We start from the raw sequence: 18,702 nt of genomic DNA on the forward strand, positions 1-18,702 counted from the left end.
TACAATTATGTTATTATCACCTGTAATAACTCAAATTTAGGGTAGCCAATTCTAAACCTGTCCAATTGCATATTGTACATCAGAATTGACTACCCTCTTGAGAAATGTCACGTGATCATCTGCGGGATCAAGTCATAGCTGTGAAGACACTGTGTACACGGTGCTCATCTCAATCGTCTTGAATTTATACTTGCTGCGTTTCTTCATATCTCTTATTACAAACCAGCTGACTGCATAGTACTTTACCAGTATGCCCAGGTACAATGACCGCCAACGTTTGATACGAAAAATCGAATATGGCATTGCCAAATACTTCCCATATCGGCATCTTAAAGTGGTCCGTCGCTTCATCCTTCGTCTAGTACGTCTTCGCCGGGAGCTGCTCGCATCGCTATCTAGAGCGGCCCAAGACATACAGGAACCATTCTCTGGCTCTGAGTAACGGCTATCGTTTTCCTCAGCATGAGCGGACTCGCCTACACCTCCTTCATGGGCTTCAGACTCTCAAAGCTTGTCCGTTACCACGGCTTCTTAATCTTCTAGGGCTGCAGGTGTTGTTTCGTCCGTAAAAGCAGCATCTCTTTGGGCTTTTCGAGCATGTAAACCTTGCTCGAAGCCTGTAAACGCAGGATTGGCTGATAACGTCGAGTCGTCGCGGTAGCATCGCTAGCCAAAGTCCCCCTCTTTGTAATCGAGTCCTAGGCGAAAGAAGCCAGGGTATAACCGCTGACAGTGGTCTGCAGGGAAACACAAGCTCTGTATAGGAGAGACAGAGTGGTTCATAGTGTTAATGACAAAAGTAGATAGGAAAGGGCTCACTATCAACACTCTCTTTGATTCTTGTGCGCTCGTCGTCTTCTCGAGCCTTATTGATCTGATATTGACCATCACCTTCGCCAGTACCATTGCGATAGTCGTCAGCTTTGGAGAATGCATCATGCATCTCATTTAGCTGAAGAATTGTGTCATGCGTCAGTCCAAAGAATGCACTTAAAGGGCTGATAATGGCTCACCTTCCTCTTACAAGTCTGTGGCGTCCTCTTGGTGGGGCAGAAGTTGCTTGCAAGCCATGTGGAGCATTGTTTGGGAGCCTCCACGGCTGAGCAGCCGTCTAGACCAGCTGAAAAGCGTTGCCAGTTGTCTGGAAGGCTCAGCCAGTCGAGTAGAAGCTCGAAAGACGACTTTGAGTCGAATGTAGCGTCATTGTCCCAGTCCTTCCGAATGTCGAGCCAAAATCGACGGCCCTAGGGGTTCAAAGAAGCTGTTGGTTATGTCCTGGCTGGTATTTGGGCCGGTCCTGGCTGAATAGAAGCATGAGGACCCATTGACATACCAGAAGCTTGAGGATAAGATGGGAGCGAAGGAGCGGCTGATATCTCTGCAGTGCGGCGGCGTGGTGGCGGTCTAGGGTTACTGCTCGAGTTGGCTGGCTGAGCTGAGCTTGCTGATGCTTCCGGCATGTCTGTAGCTGATCTCTGAGAGAAGAAATGTAAATGTACAACAAGGCGTTATAAACAAACAGGCGTAATCGGCTGTTCATCTGTAAATCTCAGAAATTACCGGATCTGGTAGTATTGTACGTACAATATTTGCTTCCGCCTCTTGGGCAGCAGAATTGGCTACCCTAATTGATATAAAAAGAGTAAACTTGGCCATTATGTATCTTTCATTTCTCTTACTTTTATACGTACTAATCGCAACTTTATATGTCTGTCGAAAGCCAAGTAAAGTATGGTGAGTGCGCTGGTGCGCTCACGGGGAATGTTGGCAGGATGGTGCTAACGTTGTAATGGTTGATGGATAGTCCGACTGGGAAAGAGCGGGTTGAAAGTCTCCAGCATCATTCTGTAAGATTTTATTTGTTGCAAGATCTTATCGCTAATGCTTCTTCAGAGGATGCTTGTGTGAGTAGAGCTATCTCAACAAGTGCTGGAAGGCAGATAAAAGGACATGACTGACAATTACGTTCTATATGTAGCGTATGGTGATCCAGTGTTAGTTTACAACGAGTGATGTTATCATGGAAACTCACCTTGCCATTGTAGATGGTCTGAATGGATCCTTGGAGAGAAGGAAGGTATTGAGCATATCAAATACGCCTATTCACAAGGTATTAACACCTTTGAGTAAGCTGCTTCGCCTTTTGAATATAAACGCTAACTACTATTAGCACTGCAAATATGTAAGATATCTCTTTGGATTTTGACACTTGGACATATCCTAATGTATCCAGGTATTCTTGCGGTGCCTCTGAAGAGATTCTTGGTAAGGCTATCAAAGCGATTGGCGTAAGGCTTGCTTTTCAAACATTACAGAATGTATGGCTTAACACACAACGCATAGTGTCCGCGAGAGAGTGTAGTTATTCTCACCAAGGTATATAATCCTGTTACCCACGGCAGCCACAAGCGAGCTCCAGAATTTCCTGAGCTGGATCAGAGCGGTTATGTCAACCAATATGGTTTAAGCCGCAAGGTAAGAAACCTTGCCCTTTTATCGTGCCATGGGAGTTGATTCAAAATTCCCATAGCACATTTTTGACTCTGTTCAAGCGTCTCTCAAGAGACTTGATTTGGAATACATTGATGTTCTCCAATGCCACAGATTTGATTACGACACTCCTATTGAGGAGACTGTAGGTATTGCTTTCTCTCGGAGGTCCCCAATGGTTGTCTTTCTAACCATCTGATAGATGCAAGCGGTACATGATGTGATACAGAAGGGGTGGGTGAGGTACATTGGGATGTCCAGGCAAGTACTTCTTTTACACAAATAACTAATCGTCGCGCTGACTTCTTGTACAGCTGTTGGGCATACCAGTTCCACGCTATGCAAAGTAAGTCAAATTGGTTCATACGTATCGCCTCTAGATATCATTGTCTTTGACCTCAATTTGTAGACTATGCAATCAACAACAAACTCACACCCTTCATCTCTATGCAAAACTTCTACAATGCCTCTTACCGTGAGGAAGAGCGCGAAATGATGCCAACTCTCAAAATGTTTGGTGTCGGCTGCATTCCTTGGTCTCCACTTGGCAGAGGATTCTTGACTAGACCTTGGAGGGAGAACAAATCAATCCGAACCGAATCTGACCAGTCAGTGCTTGTTGTCCTAGCCCGTTTCTCTTCAAAAAACAAGGTGGCTGATCGGTGTGTATCTGGCAGGTATTACGAGGATACTGGCTTCGCTGCACCTACAGAGGGCAAAAAACGTGTCAACGAAGCTATTGAACAAGTTGCTAAGAAACGCGGCGTCAGCATGGCCCAGATCGCCCTTGCTTGGTCACTCAGCAAAGACTTTATCACCGCTCCAATTGTGGGCACATCAAATCTTGATAAACTCAAAGAACTTCTCGGTAAGAAATCATTCATTTCTTTGAGATCATTTGAAACGAGACTTATCCAAACTCTGGAATAGCTGCAACCAAAATAAAGTTGACGGACGAGGAAATCAAGTCAATTGATGACCAATATGTCTCTCAACCAATTGTAAGTCATCTATCACGATGCACTTGGTAGTTGCCAACTTGATATGGGTAGGCCGGTCATGAATGAACAAGTCAAAGGAACACGTCGAAAGCAAAAAAGGTAGTGGTAGTTTTGAATGACTTATGAGCTCTTTGCTTGATATTGGTTGGAAACAAGTGTCGTTTATGCACCCTTCTCGCCCATATCAGACAAAGTACAAATGCATGTATGAGACTCAGTTCCCCATGAATCAAGAAGAATCTTCAGTTTCAACTGGCTTATCTTGACCTTCAATACCCATCGCTGGTACAGGCGGCTCCATCTCCCCCATGACGAGTCCCTCATCCTTTTCGATTGGTTCTTCAACCTCCATATGAGTATCATATCCCGTCACCTTTAACGCCTCATCCTCAGGATTCCCCATTTCAACCTTCACTCCATGCTGTAGGGCTAAATCATCTTCACCAAGTTCCGCGGATCCGACAGCTATATTGTGAATTTCGACACTATTAGATGGAACCATGTGACTGGGCAAGATAGGAGCTTCAATCGTGGAGTCAGCTACGGTAGCCGGCGCTGTCTGAGGCTGATTATCGGCTTCTGGCTTGAATCCATCTTGCTTAACAGACAGACGCGTCCCCTCCTCTGTCTTTGCTAGGACCTGTGGTTTCAACTGTGATGGCGGCTCAACCGCCCCGCCTTCAGCTTCTCCTTCAGCGCCCTCGGTCTCAGCAGCGCCTTCATCTCCTGCATCATCTCCACCCTCATCATCTTCATTGACTTCTCGGTCTTCATCTTCGTCATCGCCGTTACCGTCTGGTGCGGGAGTAGTGTAATCTTGCATTTCAGCACCTGTAAACTGAGCCTTTATTGAAGATATTTTTAAATCAGCGATATGAGAAATATGCATGCTGCAAGCGAAAAAAAAAAACCAACCTTGACATCTGTCTGGATCCATTTAAATATCTTGTAAGAACTCTCCGCAGGGAGTCCCTCAGGCGTAACCCATTCTCTCTTCCATTTGTTGACACTGCATTGGCCATACTAGTTAGTATTATTGACAAAGTAAATGCAGCTACTGACGGGGCTGCAAGTTGCCGTTGATGGCTTTCGGTAGTGGTCGAGCTTGCGAACCGGCCAAAACGACGATCTAGGCTGGTCTGTCAGCTCGCTCGACCTTGAAATGTTATACATACATGATGACATGATGCCGGCTCAAAGATACGATTCAAGTTTTGGATTTGATATGAAGATAAGAACAAAAGTATAAAAGCGTAAACAACAATAGATCAAACGACATGGAATGATTTTGTGGCATCAACCGAATTAATCACGACCTTGTCGAAATAATCTCGAGCTAAGCCTCCACACCACCGCCTCCACGTTTATCCTTCACATCTGTTGATAATATGATTATACCGCCACTATCGGCATTACATGGCATTAGGATATTCCGCAGACTATGGTGTCTCGCATAATATGGTATTTCATATATCTATCAATCTTTAGTAAATGCATCTATACACACGAGTGATTTCCCAAATATCAAAAGCCAGAAGTCTTAACCATTAGTGTTTTCGCAAGATCTGGATATATCATCTATATCCCGTACACGACCCTCACGATTTTACAATGTCCGAATGTTTTATGGGTATCGTCAAGATCCCCAAACTCGTAGGCATTCGCAACTATCACGAGTGGAAATTGGCTGTCGAGAACTACCTCCTGATCAGGGGCTGTATTGGGATAATTGAGGGGACCGATGTAGAGCCATTTCGCCAGCTGGTCACTGCCAGTAATGTGCCAATCCCTCGATCGGTGAGGGCTGGTTCAGCAGTACCAACTCCAACCGAGACAATTGGAGGCGAAGAATTGGATTATAGGGACGAGGACAAATGGGCTAATTGGAGGAACAGGGAACAGATCGCTCAAGGAGTTATCTATTCAACTATCGATGAAGAAATGTTACTAAACATCCGTCCAATGAAGTCAGCATTGGAGATGTGGACTCTTCTCAAGATAGACATGCGAATAGAAACCAGGGAGCATCAATTAAAGATTGAGCGAAAGCTTAGGAACCTTCGCTTACGAAGAAACCCAACAGCGGACGAGATGAATGATCATCTCAAGAAGTACAGTAAGATGTTCCTCGAAGCTGTAGATGCGGGTTGCGATTTCGCGAACGGAAAGCTAGCCAATCAGACAAGGGCAACATGGTTTTTAGACACACTGCCATCAGATTTCAAAATGATGAAAGGTTTTTATATGAATTCTGCACCCGAAAAGCAGACCTGGACAGAACTACGACGGGCATACCAAAACGAGATGGACGAGAAAGATGAGCCAGAGGAGAATGTTCAAGAAGTCAATGCTTTTAAGCGGGGAACGCAGAAGAGGGGCGAGAAGGAAGGAAAGAAGAAACAACGAGAAGAGGGATGGTTGAAGAAAGCTGAATGCTTCAAATGCGGCAAAGTTGGACATATCAAACGTGAATGTCCAGAGAAGAATATAAAAGGGAGAGGTCGTAGAGACAGAGACAAGCAACATGAAGTCAATCATACTAAGTCTCGTACCGACGAAAACTTTTGTATATCATGCATCTCCGATAACTCCCTTTACAAGTCTCGTGATCGTTTCTTAATCGACAGCGGAGCTACACATCACTGTACTCCGCATGCATCATTACTTTCCCGCCGTTCGCCGTTAGTCCCACCGGTTAAGTTTGGCGTAGCCAACAAGAGTGGAATGGTCGCCACAGAGAAAGGTGGCCATCTGCCAGGCCCTATCATTGCTATGCTCGCCATGCACGATTGACATTCAAACCACACTCGGCCTGATGGTCAGGTCAAGGCCATCATACTCTCAGAGGACAAAATAATTCCAGCTGTTCGCTTAGGCTAATTATTCATACAGCCCACAGAAATATCTAGCCATATATTGGTCAAAACCCTAGCTTTGCAGTGCCTTGTGCTATTTGGGTATCACGTGGTTGTGAAGATGCTGACGGAGAGGTTATGGAAGACTGTGTATCCAAAGTGGACGCTGGCTCTCTTCAGAAACCGACACGAATGTGCACTGGTAACTAGGGAAGATACTGAACTGATAGGCTTCTTGCTCGCAAATAGCCGATAGCGCTGACAAGACAAACATAATTAAGTATGTTTGCTTGTTTGAAGAATGAGCTGTACACGATACTCATGCGTCAATCTGGTGTTGCAAGATTCAAGAAACCATCTACACTCAAGATCACTATAAACAAGACATATCAGTAAAGCTTTAGGTGTTTGCAGCTGTAAGCTTCAGTTTGGAAGATATTTCAACTATTGAAGTCAAGATGTCGTCAATTACAAGTCAATATCAATGACGCTCCAAATCCATATCACTATCTCTATTTGCCAGACTACCTGGATGCTACTTTCAAAGTCATAGCCAAACGCAGTCTGTCATAATACTCTAGAACCTCTTACCATTACCAAAAACCCTACAGTTTTCTCCTTAAACGTGTTCTCCAATGTGCTGCTCTAGGATCAAGTCATTACTGTCAATACTACGGAAGAATCAGTAGAACTCCATTCTGAACTCTACGACGGCCTTCTCTTCTCAAGGCTTCTCTATAGAAACCAGTGAGCCGCCGCAATCCGCTTCTTCCCAGTCAAGCGTGCAGCGCTGCAGAGTACCGACAAAAGATATGCAGCAAATTGCAAAACCTGATGGAATTCATCTACAATCTTCAACATAGAACCAGCTTTTTCCAAACTCATATATTGTTTATTCCACGTCAGCCACTTTCCAATGACCGCGGCGTGCACGGACACATATCCAGGCACCAAACAACTGAATATATAAGCCCCAGGATTATCTTTTTCTTTCTTCATTTTTCAATTCAAAACTGATCCAGAATGAAAAACCACCATGTGGTAAAACTAACACAATTTATATCAGAAAGAATTCGTTTTCACTTCACATTCATCTCACCCAAAAGCTGGCACGTTGGCATAAGATATCTGCAAGCACGGCTACTACAGGACGGCAGAAACTTGGCTATACTCTTACTTACCCTGTTTACCTTTGCTCTCGCTCACCGTCTCGGCTCTCTGGCAAGGGCTTACTCACACGCTCAACAAGCATCTACAACTCAACCGTCGACTCTGCTCCGCAAGATGGTCAAACGTACTGCTCACGCCTCGCAACCGTCTCTGCGTGACAGCCACAAAGGCGTGGCTGAACCTTTGGAGCGCCCGCCTCTCTCTAGCAATCAAAGTGGAATCACACGTAGCTATCACACAATGTCTCAAGTCTTGGAACAATTCATCTTTCCTACTTCGTCGTTCTGGCCATACTATTACTATGACCGGTGGAACATTGGAGAGTGGAACAACTACTCGATGACGCTGAGTAAGACAATTGTGCTGGGACATTTGAAGAATGGTTTGGTGACTATGAGACACACCAATGTGAGTTGACGGGTTAGTGTACGAATGTCCTCTGACACTATATAGCTATCATATGAAGATGTTCTCAAGAGGGATTGGGGAGGCATAAATTGGGAGGATGATTTGGAATAGGGTATTCCGTCACAGCAACTCAAGTTTTCGAATCTTCTAACTATACAATAAGATAAAAGTTGTACAGCCGGCCAATCAAACTGCCTTGTATTATTAGCTCGCTCGTTCTCATACAAGCGCCATGTACATCACATTCGATCTATACATACTTTATGCATGTTCTATGTCTTCTCTATCCTATTAGCTCACGCTCTTCCATACTTTTTGTTCAATTTTGACGTCCAAGACTCCGAAGATTCTCGAATAGCCCACGTTAATTCATAAGTCTGAGCAGCATCCTCATAGCTCGACAAAATCTTGAGTTTTGGAGGAAGACCCTCAACAGTGTCGATAAAGGTATCCATTTCGGTTTGATAAGGATCATCTCCAGGGGTAGGATGGACATTGATTACATCCGAGCCTGGTTTGCGGACATGGAGCGCTGGGGTACCAAAGGGATCTGACAGGCTGTAGAAATGTTAGTGCTATCGTCGTCTACATGCAGCTCTATCTTACATGAGCTGATACTAAACGTGATAAGTCAGCACATGAAAAGTTGAGACCAAAGGAAAACCTACTCCATCTGCATATACCTCCAACTCGATAGCGTAATCTACTCCATGCAAAGCAGTAGCATGCAGCATGGTCCCTACAGCCCCATTCTTATATTTCCAACTGGCAGACGTAGCACGGGGTATACGGAGGTTGTCAGGGATGACTGATTCGTCAAAGTTGCGCTTAGAGAGATAACCAGGTTTTTCGTGGGCTTCCAGAGCATGCGCGCTGGTCTATTGTTCAGTAGCAAAAAAGAGTATGTTGAAGCCAACTCACCATACTGTTTCAATATCAATATCTCCACCAAAGTATCTCGACAAGTCACCTGAAAGGACAATCAGCGAGCCTCTGGGCTATGAGCGAGTAGACATACAAATGTGCGTTGCTTGCTCAATAATTGGCCCCTGCATGATAGATTTGTTCCACCAATCCTTTCACGAGGTCAGAGCAAGCCTTTGTGACGAACCATGAAGCTCACAGTTTTGATGGCAAGCTCATAGGCCACAACAAAGCGTCCTTGGGTTGCCATACTATCAAGACATTAGTGAAACTCATAGAAGAGAGTACACACCAACACTGTCAAGTTGTTATCTTCAATGATCTGCTTCATCTCTTGCACGGCCTTAAGATACCTTAACACATATCTATGTGCCTGTAAGCCTTTGACAAGGCTCTCTCGACTCACCCAACGGACACAGGTGCTTGGTGCTGGGTTGCTAGCATGGCACCTACAGCCTTTGCTTCTTCAACACTTCGGCCTGGCGGAGTGCCAGTAGCGACAGGCTTCTCAAGAAAAACAGCAGCATTGGGGAACAATTGATTGAGTTTAACTTCGAGATTGTTTTCTTCTTTGAGGCCACCTCTGAAAATAGGAGGTGTAGCCACAAATATAGCTCGTGGCTCTTTGGCATGCCCATCATCAACCCGTCGCCTAAAATCCTCCACATTGGAAAGCACGACTGTGTCTGAGTAAGCGTCGTGCGCTAGAGACTCGCGCTTCTTTGAGAGTGCAGTTTCTGCTCGAGGACCATCGACATCGATGACAGCGTCTACTCTAAGGCGGGCACCTAGGCGGTTTTCAAGACGGCGAGATATATTCCATGGGCCTCAAGAGTAATCATCAGCCTACAGACATATCTTACAGCATAGAAGCACACCTTCTGGAGTACCAAACATTGCCTAAGACCAGACGTCAGTTCATTCCCGCAAGGCAAAAATAAGAGTCAATCACCCACATATCCACCTCCAATCATCAACGTATGAAAGTTATCTTTTGGAGCTACATGCCCACTATACCATTCTTCCAGTCAGTCCCTCTTTCCTTCACATACAAGCAAAGGATAAATACCCAGAGAAACTCTTTGCGGAAGCTGAGAACCCTCGTATAAAGATTGGTATATGCGCTGGGAGACGCCGAACGCTTGCAATGGTCCCCATCGTACTCTGAGAGGTATTGAACATCACCCGGGTCATCCTGACTTGGGTTGCAATTAATGTTAAAATAGAATGAAAAAGATGAAAAAGATGAAAAAGATGAAACGATTATATAGAAATAAAAAAAGATCGATCCGTCAAACTTATCCCGATGCCGAAAGTCGGTTACAATGACGTGATCTTGTGCTGTTTACAAGATTGACAAAAGTTTGTTTCCTGCTTTTCAAACCATGAGAGCCGGTAGGATTGGGTAAGACACTAATCGACCAGGAGGCTGATCTTGCAAGTTATCAGATAACATGCATACAGAGCGGAAAGACTTTGTCTGCCCTTTCCAAGCATTGCCAAATACACATCCCTACAGCATCACTTTCTTCCCTTGCCTCTAGTTTCGCTTCCTCTAAAAGGTTTAATCTCCCTCTCTGAAACTTCCTTTGCAAAAGACACTCTTTTTGTCTTTTTCGCAGGTGCGTTGGAGGAATCAGAGATACGTCTCTTTTTGCCTGTAGTAGGTTTGGGAGGTGAGGGGACTTGGGGTTGCGGTTCGACAGTAGACTCTGACTCTTCATCGTCATGAGAAAGGTCAGAGCCTGACGATGGTTCCGGACCGTCTGAAAGTTGGAGAACTTCGCCTTCATCAGAAGCGATAAGGAAGGGCTCTTCCTCACTGGAATCGGCTTCGTCATCTTCATCTTCATCTTCAAGGTCGTCGTCGTCGTCGCTTAATCTGGCAAGCTCAGCCTCGATATGGTTGTCATCCAAAACAATCTTGTGATCATCAGCAGCAATCCATGTTTGATATTGAGCATGATCACTCACTTCGCGGGCATCGATCTCTCCACCTTTAAACCTGACCAACCCCTTTACACTTTTCTTTTTCATCTCTTTCTTTCCCTTACAATTTTCCAAGACAGCAGTCATATCGTACTGTTCCGCTTTTTTTGAAGAATCAACGTCCATGGATTGTTTAGAAGCTTTTGGGAGGGTGGAATAATATGGGAACGCATTTAAAGCCCAGTCACGGAGGACTAATCGACCAGCACTTTCCAGGTCGGGCTCGCCATGCTGAAGAGGATTTTAGCATATCAATGAATGCATCGGATGAGAGAAATTTACCTTTCGAATTCTCTGATTGGCTCTGGCGAGACCAGTGAGAAAGGCTTGCATATCACCTTCTGCAAAAAAGGGGATGTTGTAAGCTAGCATTATATCTTGGTGATTGGATCGGGAGAGGATGTAGTTGACTAGGCAGATGCTGTAAGCAGTGCTCCTATTTGACTCAAATCAATGGACGTACCTAAAGGAAAAACATCCTTGACCCTATCTACACGACCCAAATTCTTTCTCAAAACATCGCCAACTAACCTTTCCTCAAGATTGTCCAGCTCTTCTTGCTGAGCTTCCTCATCGGATTCACCTTGTTCCTCGTCATCATCATCCTCGAAAGGTTCCCAACCTGGAGTGTCAATAATCCTGATTTTCAGACCATCGACATCAATTTCCACCTCTACAGGCGCTTTGGTAGTTGGCGTGGGCTGCTTGGCAGATTCAGCGGTGGGTATTATCGGAGCGACGACATAACGAGATTTGTCAACAGTCTGTGGAAGCAGGGAATTAAGAATAGAAGTTTTGCCAACAGAGGGAAGACCCATAAGAGAAAGAATGAGGGGTTCGTCACCCTTTTGGGACTTTTTCTTCTCAGCAGACCATTTCTTAGCAGCGGAAAAGAGTTCATCGCGGCCAAGAATGGTGGAAGGCTCAATGAAAAATGTATGGCCAGGACTCTTGGACGATGAGGGTATTGGAGGAAGAGCGGGAAGTGCAGATTTGAAAAGAAAGGTGGGGATGTCAAGATGAGAGATCCATTGCTGTAGAGCTTCTCGAGGAACAAGGTCAACCTTGTTCACAATAAGCACAATTTTTCCGTCCGCTTCCTTGACGAGACCTTCGATATAATGACTTCTACCACCAAGAATATCTCTCGCATCCACTACTTCGCAGACAACGTCTGCTCTGTCTAATGCTTCTTGAAGAGTTGGAAGAGCTGTATCGATTAATTGAGGAACTTCTGAGTCATCATTTTCAGCGACCGGAAACGACGAGGTCACAGAAAGTGGCGCGCGGCTGAGAACTGTACGGCCGAGAGAGGAAACTCCAGGCGCATCGTCCTCGTTGTCTTCAGATTTCGGAGTCTTGGCTGATTGCTTTCGAGCAAGCTTATCTTCTTCAGCCTTGTATCATCTATCAGCATTTTCCTACTTTAGCATATGACGATATACCTTGCGCTTTTCTTCAGCAATTTGGGCAAGAACTTGGTCTTTAAAGGGAAAACTGTTTGGCACTCCGGGGTCGGCCTTCTTCTCTGTAATATAAAGCTGTCAACGACAGCCTCGTCCACCACCACCAAGTTTAACGCACTCGACTTCCATGTTTGATCTCTTTTTGTCGCCTTTCGATTCTTCTTCTTTTGCTCAGCCGCTTTCTTTGTGATCTTGGCTCTATCTCGGGTAGATTGACGGTTAGAGGTTTCTACAAGTTTACCAAGTCAGACAAGATGCTCTCTCAGCTTTCCTAGCTACCTACTCTTTCTTATTTTGGGCATTTTATATGACTTTTTTTAGATTTTTTCTTTACAATCCAATGGTAAATAAAATCTGCATCTCTGTACTTTTTTTTACTTGACCTCCACTCTGTCAGGCTTTATTGGATCCTTCCTATAATACTCTTACAGCTTACGTAAAATGGAAGGCGCCGCTTTTTATTTGTTTGACGCGACTTTCTTTTTTGTAAACAAACAATACCACAACTCTTTGACTGATTGTTATACTAACCAGCCAGAATGGCATATACAGCGCCAGGATGGGCTACCGACGAGCTGCTGGAGGAATGGCCAGAGTCATCACCGTCTCCGCCTCCTACTATCAATAAATTGTCTCCCATCCCAAATAGCACAGCCAACATGGTGTCTAGTAAAGCTAAGCGTGGTAGTTTGCGTATGTTGGGTCAAGCAGCTGCCAGGCCACTTCCGCCATCGAGGAGTACAAGCAGCGCCTCATTCGGTCGCGAGGACCCTCCAACAAGAATTGTTTCTGGCCATGTTGATGGTGGACGCGGCCATGTGTCGGGTACAGGTCTGGATGCGGGTGTTTTGTCACCACCTTCCTCAATATCATCATCTGGCGAGATTGAACGAGAGGAGCCGCCCGCAGGGACTTTTATGGTCAAGGAAGGTGTGGAGGATGATAGGGGAGCTCATCTGGCAAGAAATGGAATAGGAGTCAAAGGGAAAGATATTTTTGGAGCACTGCCCCTCGAGAGGATGTTTGACCCCCCTTCTCCACCTGTAGGAGCAGAGGATCAGCAGCCATCTGGAATTTCCTCTCAGACCACAACATTTGCTCAGAATTCTGCCGCGAAGCCTGTCGATATACCCCGTAAAGCTTCTCATCAGTATGCGCCTCCTATACCTTCACGACTAAGCAAATCAGTCACGCCCTCCTCTAACGACTCTTTCAACACGACCGTATCTAGTACACTTTCAGACTTAGCAAATACTGATTCGCTTGCCCAACAAGTGAGCAATCAGGCAAAGGATACTCTGATCGGAAACTCCGCCTTGGAGAGCGATCAAGACAAGCCAGCGCTCACTGGTGGTTACAATGTTGGACTAGATAAGAACGTCCATCAAATTGAATCTCGGTCTAAGCATGAAAATACATCTAATCGTGACAATGGCCAGAGCAAGGATGAGTCGCCGTTCTCGCACCCAGATTCTCAATACCCCTTCACTTTCGAGTCTCCACATCGTTCTACATCGAGCAGCGACGGCCGACGCTATAGTCTAAAGAAAGACAGCTTTGATCCTGAGCGCGATGCTATTGGCGAAGGTCCATCGCACTCCACACTCAATCTCCGCTCCAAATCCGGATCCAACCAGCAACAGCTCCTCACAGGCCGAATTCCTGTCAATCCCGCTCTGAGGCTATTCAGAAGCACATACGATACATACACTCGGGAATATCTCTCTGCTATGGCAGATAGTATTGCCATTGAATCGTCTCCTTCTCCACCTAATATCCCAAGTGCTCGCGGTTTACATCATTGGTCGCCAGCGACTGACAGTTCCGCCTCACCATCACGAGTATTCTTACCCTCCCAAATACAGTCTACTTCAACCCCGTCAGACCTATCTGACGCGCGTTCCTCAAAGAGACTAAGGCTCTCGCCTGCTTCACCACCGACACGTAAAGCACTGACGCGTGACTGGGGAGCTCAGGGCAGAGCTATGATGGATAGATTAAGAAATGTGGAAGCAAGTACGGACGCGGCAAGTGCAAGTAGGAGCAGTGGTAATGATTCATACGAATCTGACGCTGGTATGTAGACTTTAGTTGATGGTTGCTTGTTGGGCTCTGACATATAATAAAGCAAAAGGACCTGAAGTCAACGTTGACAATGATATGCCCCCCACGATTTCAGATCAAAACCTTCCCCCGTCTACTCAAAATCTCAGAAGCTCAATTCAGCAAAGCTCTGACGATAGACCTACTACTCACTCAATTCCATCCACCACATCTTCTGGTTATCTACGCGCTGCTGAAGACATCATGGCCCGAATCAAGCAACGCAAAGTATCTGAATCTGCCTCTGACAGTCCAATGGTTCGTGACCGTCGTGTATTTTCGGAATCAGATGAAAATCGAATTTGGGAAGAACAGGCTCACCAATACCTAAAATCTAAAGGCAAGGCAAAAGGCACACTAAGCCCAAAGACGTTGAGATCTAGCGCTTCAGAAGAAGTCAATGGAGTGGAGCGACAAGACAGCAGAGAGGGAGATTCTCCTGGATTGAGCATAAAAAATCATTATCCTCGTCAGAGATTGGAAGAGCGTAGACCAACCGGCCAAAGCGTGACTTCTTCCAATAATATAGCGAGTGGGCCTACAACAATATCTCAAGCTCCGCAATTTACAGCTGACGACATCAATCGTTATATGTCTTCTTCCACTCTCGCCACCTCAACCACTGTATCTACCTCATTTGTTAAACATCGTGGTCCACGCGCAGCCCCTAGCCCTCATCTTATTCGCATGATCCGGCCTGACGACGTTCAGGGTGTGGTTCCCGATAAAATTGGGAAGATGAGATATGACAAAACTGGAATGAGATGGGTGAGAGAACTTGGGCCCGTTGACGAAGCCGGAGAGAGCAAACTGACTGGTAGTGAGGAGAGCGAAGATGTGTTTGCAGGAATGGAAAGTTTGGCAGCGGACAACAATCCATCAATTGGACCTTCTACGATGATTGCTTCAGAACTCGACAACTCTCTAAGGGAACATAGGGAGCAATTGAAGAACAATGCAGATGACGAGGCTACTCCTCAAACTCGACTTCAGTACTTGTCAAGTTCAACCAATAGTAGTGAGAACGAGGATGGAGATCGTTTCCAACCACAGCCTCTTACACACCTTGAACCAGTTCTTGACTTAGAGGATGCGTCCTCATTATCCAGCTCTGAATCTAGTCTCGATGAACCCACGCCTCGTCCACCATCACGCATGTGCGCATTTCATCACGATGACAGTCATAGATCGCCTATCAGATCTGCCACACACTCCCATATACCTGCTTCGGCAATAATGACACCTACCCCTTCTGCCTTTGCCCCTAGGCCCATTCGTTCGGCTCTACGTAACGGTAATTCGACAACACCAGCAAATGGTCCTAAAAAACGCCAGGGCTGGTATGACGAAACTCCTGGTCTTGTTGGAAAAGGAACTACTCCAGGAAGTGGCGTAAAAAGAAGCGTCAGTTTCTCAGATGGAAAGAAAACAGGAAAAATTGTCGATCTTGAATTGGAAGTCAAAACTGCAAGATGGACAGCAAGAGAGGAGGAGGGTAATGACTTGTTTATTGAGAACTCGACATGCAGAGACCGAAGTTTCTTGCCCAGTATCAGGACTAAGCGAATACAAGGAATGTTGGATGATATGGGAAACTTAAGTCAGTTGTGTCTTGTACCAAGGACTTAACATTCGCTGATGATTACATAGGCTTAGATAATGAAACGCCTTCAAAACCTCCGTTACGATATACCGATCGCTTAGACAGACCATGTTCACGTGCATCTCTCACACATTCCTCTGATTCAGAGTTGACGGTTCCTATACACTCAGTCTGTGCAGGCCGCTCATTTGCACACCGTCCCAATAACGGCGATGCCACTTTCCTCACCGAATGTTCGTTCGGGGTGGCCCATGATAAACTCGTAGAGATCATTACTGATGTTGAGCCTTTCAATCCTCATTGGGAGGGCCTCAAGGCTCTTGATTTGAAGAACAAAGGGGCAGATAGTGTTGCAAGGTTGAAAGAATTCTTGCCCAACTTGGACTGGGTTAACTTGTGCGTTTATTCCCTTAAGAATGTACTCATTTCTCATTGTTTTGAATAGGGATGGTAATACGATCAGCTACTTGAGCGGTATCCCCTCCACAGTTAGGACATTGCATGTCGCTGGTAACAGATTGTCAAGCTTGACTTCTGTACACCATTTGAAGAATTTGCAATATCTAGACATATCTGGGAATCAGCTGGATAGCGTGGCCCGTATGTTTTAAATTTATTTCATCTTTATCTTTGCTGATTGTCACTTCAGAGTTGGAATGTCTCATACACATTCGTGAGCTCAAGATTGATAACAACGCCATTACGGACTTTTCCGGTATTTTGCAATTGGACAGTCTTATTAAGCTCAGCTGCGAGAATAATAAAATTCAGACACTAGACTTATCGGAAGCTCAGTGGAGCAAAATGGAGAGCCTGAATTTAAGCAATAATACCATCAAGGTTATCAAAGAATTGCATAAGCTCAGCTCTGCCGCTTCCATCAACCTTGGTAAATAATGAGACCGTTTTGCTTTCACCTCCTGTTGCTGATCATTATGATATTTTCACAGATGGTAATCAGCTAGATAATCTGGCTCCAGCGAAGTCCATGCCAAATGTTAGGGTCTTGCGCTTCAGCGACAACAACATAAGTCGCTTCGACATCTCCCTTTTCCCCAAAGTCCGAACACTTTATGCTGACAACAATCTTCTCACTCGTATTGAATGTCCCGATCAAAGTCCATCAAGTAGACTGGAAAACCTTTCGGTTCGGAATCAGCGTGTTGAAGCATTGCATTTGGATTTCCTTCATTTAGAGAACTTGAAGCGGCTATATGTTTCTGGCAACCCCATCAAGGAGAGTTTCTTCCCTCATCGGCCATTGTACTCTCTGGTCTATCTCGAAGCTGCTGGTTGCAAAATCACCCAATGGCCTCGCCACTTCTCGGTTAATATGCCTCATTTAAAGATGCTTAATTTAAATTATAATTATCTGACCAATCTTGAGGCCATCAAAGGTCTGAAGGAGTTGAGAAAGTTAACCTTGGTTGGAGGTAGACTGGGTGACGGGACGAAATCAGCAGATACAGATAACATGGCGGACTTGGGGGAACTGGAGAGTCTTGAAGAACTTGATTTAAGGTAAATGAATTCCAGATCTCTTGGTTTATTGCAGGCACTTATTAAACCATAGGATGAATCCTTCAACTTTGAGTCTTTACTTTCCTCTTCTTCTTCCCACGTCTTCCCCATTATTCGTTCTTGATCCATCTACACACAGAAAAACAAGTACCGGCACTTCCGAATTTCCTGCGGCTCCGGCAACAGTTTGGCACCACTACGATACTCAGTACAGGAAGAACCTACCCAATGAATGGTACTCCAAACGATTGTTATATCGAGGATTGATTATGCGAACATGTAAACGCATCAAAAAATTAGATGGAGCAGTCATCGAGGACAAGGAGAGGAGAAAGGCTGAAAAGCTTATGACAGCAGCTCTCGATTTAAGACGGTCATAGCATCTTGTTGTATTAGTCTATCGAAACGCATAGTTGGGCGAATTGATCTCTTGTGCTTTTGATAACCAAACTTTTTGAGCTGCGTTGCTCAGATGTATACTTTTTTACTCTTGTATATTGTCTTATCGATTCTTTTCCTTTCAGGGGATATTCTTTGTCCTCAAGAAAACGAGGAGCTATTGCAATATCTGAGACAGACAAACCTTTAGCTATACCTCATACCTTGGCAGATGGCTATGGACCCAGCAGTAGATCGAGAAGTAAATCGTTTGAATAATTATCCACGTAAAGATTCCGGACAATACAGGTCAGACTATTTGGCTATACTGGAGGTGAAACAAAAACCGCTTTATAGGTGCACATAGGATAGATAGATGTACCATTCTGTTTCATGCGACAGCAGGACCGTATGATACTTTGATTCAAGTTTCTCAGCGCACTCATCCGTGTATTAGCCATATATGCTCATGCCGTTGAGAGGTTAATGTCAGAACTCTGGATGGGTTCTTAGGCTTTGACTGAAAACCTTGGGACGAGAGTAACTCGGGTAAGGTGTGTCTAACTGGAATAGACGAAGACAACTATCAAGATTCATTCGCTGGGGATCTATCAATCACAATTCCCTCCTTATATATCTGAGGTTTCTACATCCTTCAGCCAGGTTCCAGTTTAGCCAACTATACCGTTCCTCCGCATACACCGTAAACTGTGTTCTACTATCCTTTCTTTGTCCATGATCCTAACAGTTAAGCGATATGCTTATACAATCTTGAACGATTCTGACCGATACTG

The 18,702-nt window shown here is 45.1% G+C and overlaps 6 protein-coding genes across 6 annotated transcripts; 3 read left to right on the plus strand and 3 right to left on the minus strand.

Moving 5' to 3' along the window:
• Positions 1-1,706: 1,706 nt before the first annotated feature.
• L203_105584 (uncharacterized protein) lies at positions 1,707-3,557 on the plus strand (the record flags this gene model as incomplete). Its single annotated transcript, XM_066214951.1, has 14 exons — positions 1,707-1,734; positions 1,805-1,847; positions 1,894-1,904; positions 1,979-1,994; positions 2,046-2,126; positions 2,234-2,288; positions 2,344-2,475; positions 2,531-2,635; positions 2,693-2,751; positions 2,805-2,836; positions 2,900-3,098; positions 3,168-3,358; positions 3,421-3,491; positions 3,543-3,557. 14 exons carry the CDS (start codon positions 1,707-1,709, stop codon positions 3,555-3,557), a joined length of 1,038 nt encoding a protein of 345 aa, XP_066071048.1.
• Positions 3,558-3,720: 163 nt separating this feature from the next.
• On the minus strand, positions 3,721-4,676 carry L203_105585 (uncharacterized protein; the record flags this gene model as incomplete). Its single annotated transcript, XM_066214952.1, has 4 exons — positions 3,721-4,335; positions 4,407-4,500; positions 4,554-4,620; positions 4,667-4,676. The coding sequence occupies 4 exons, from the start codon at positions 4,674-4,676 to the stop codon at positions 3,721-3,723; spliced, it is 786 nt and encodes a 261-aa protein (XP_066071049.1).
• A 2,693-nt stretch (positions 4,677-7,369) lies between these two features.
• On the plus strand, positions 7,370-8,035 carry L203_105586 (uncharacterized protein; the record flags this gene model as incomplete). The annotated part of the gene is made up of 2 exons (XM_066214953.1): positions 7,370-7,924; positions 7,970-8,035. The coding sequence occupies 2 exons, from the start codon at positions 7,370-7,372 to the stop codon at positions 8,033-8,035; spliced, it is 621 nt and encodes a 206-aa protein (XP_066071050.1).
• Positions 8,036-8,220: 185 nt separating this feature from the next.
• Positions 8,221-10,042, minus strand: L203_105587 (uncharacterized protein; the record flags this gene model as incomplete). The annotated part of the gene is made up of 11 exons (XM_066214954.1): positions 8,221-8,482; positions 8,531-8,541; positions 8,593-8,797; positions 8,846-8,894; positions 8,943-9,000; positions 9,048-9,099; positions 9,145-9,213; positions 9,255-9,675; positions 9,727-9,748; positions 9,805-9,859; positions 9,918-10,042. 11 exons carry the CDS (start codon positions 10,040-10,042, stop codon positions 8,221-8,223), a joined length of 1,329 nt encoding a protein of 442 aa, XP_066071051.1.
• A 327-nt stretch (positions 10,043-10,369) lies between these two features.
• On the minus strand, positions 10,370-12,605 carry L203_105588 (uncharacterized protein; the record flags this gene model as incomplete). Its single annotated transcript, XM_066214955.1, has 7 exons — positions 10,370-10,771; positions 10,823-11,068; positions 11,120-11,247; positions 11,301-12,234; positions 12,283-12,365; positions 12,422-12,532; positions 12,587-12,605. 7 exons carry the CDS (start codon positions 12,603-12,605, stop codon positions 10,370-10,372), a joined length of 1,923 nt encoding a protein of 640 aa, XP_066071052.1.
• Positions 12,606-12,842: 237 nt separating this feature from the next.
• Positions 12,843-17,910, plus strand: L203_105589 (uncharacterized protein; the record flags this gene model as incomplete). The annotated part of the gene is made up of 7 exons (XM_066214956.1): positions 12,843-14,379; positions 14,432-16,006; positions 16,057-16,405; positions 16,455-16,609; positions 16,659-16,898; positions 16,960-17,530; positions 17,583-17,910. 7 exons carry the CDS (start codon positions 12,843-12,845, stop codon positions 17,908-17,910), a joined length of 4,755 nt encoding a protein of 1,584 aa, XP_066071053.1.
• Positions 17,911-18,702: the final 792 nt, after the last annotated feature.

The sequence above is a fragment of the Cryptococcus depauperatus genome, chromosome 7 (genome assembly GCF_001720195.1).
Source record: "Cryptococcus depauperatus CBS 7841 chromosome 7, complete sequence".
Classification (NCBI taxonomy): domain Eukaryota; kingdom Fungi; phylum Basidiomycota; class Tremellomycetes; order Tremellales; family Cryptococcaceae; genus Cryptococcus; species Cryptococcus depauperatus.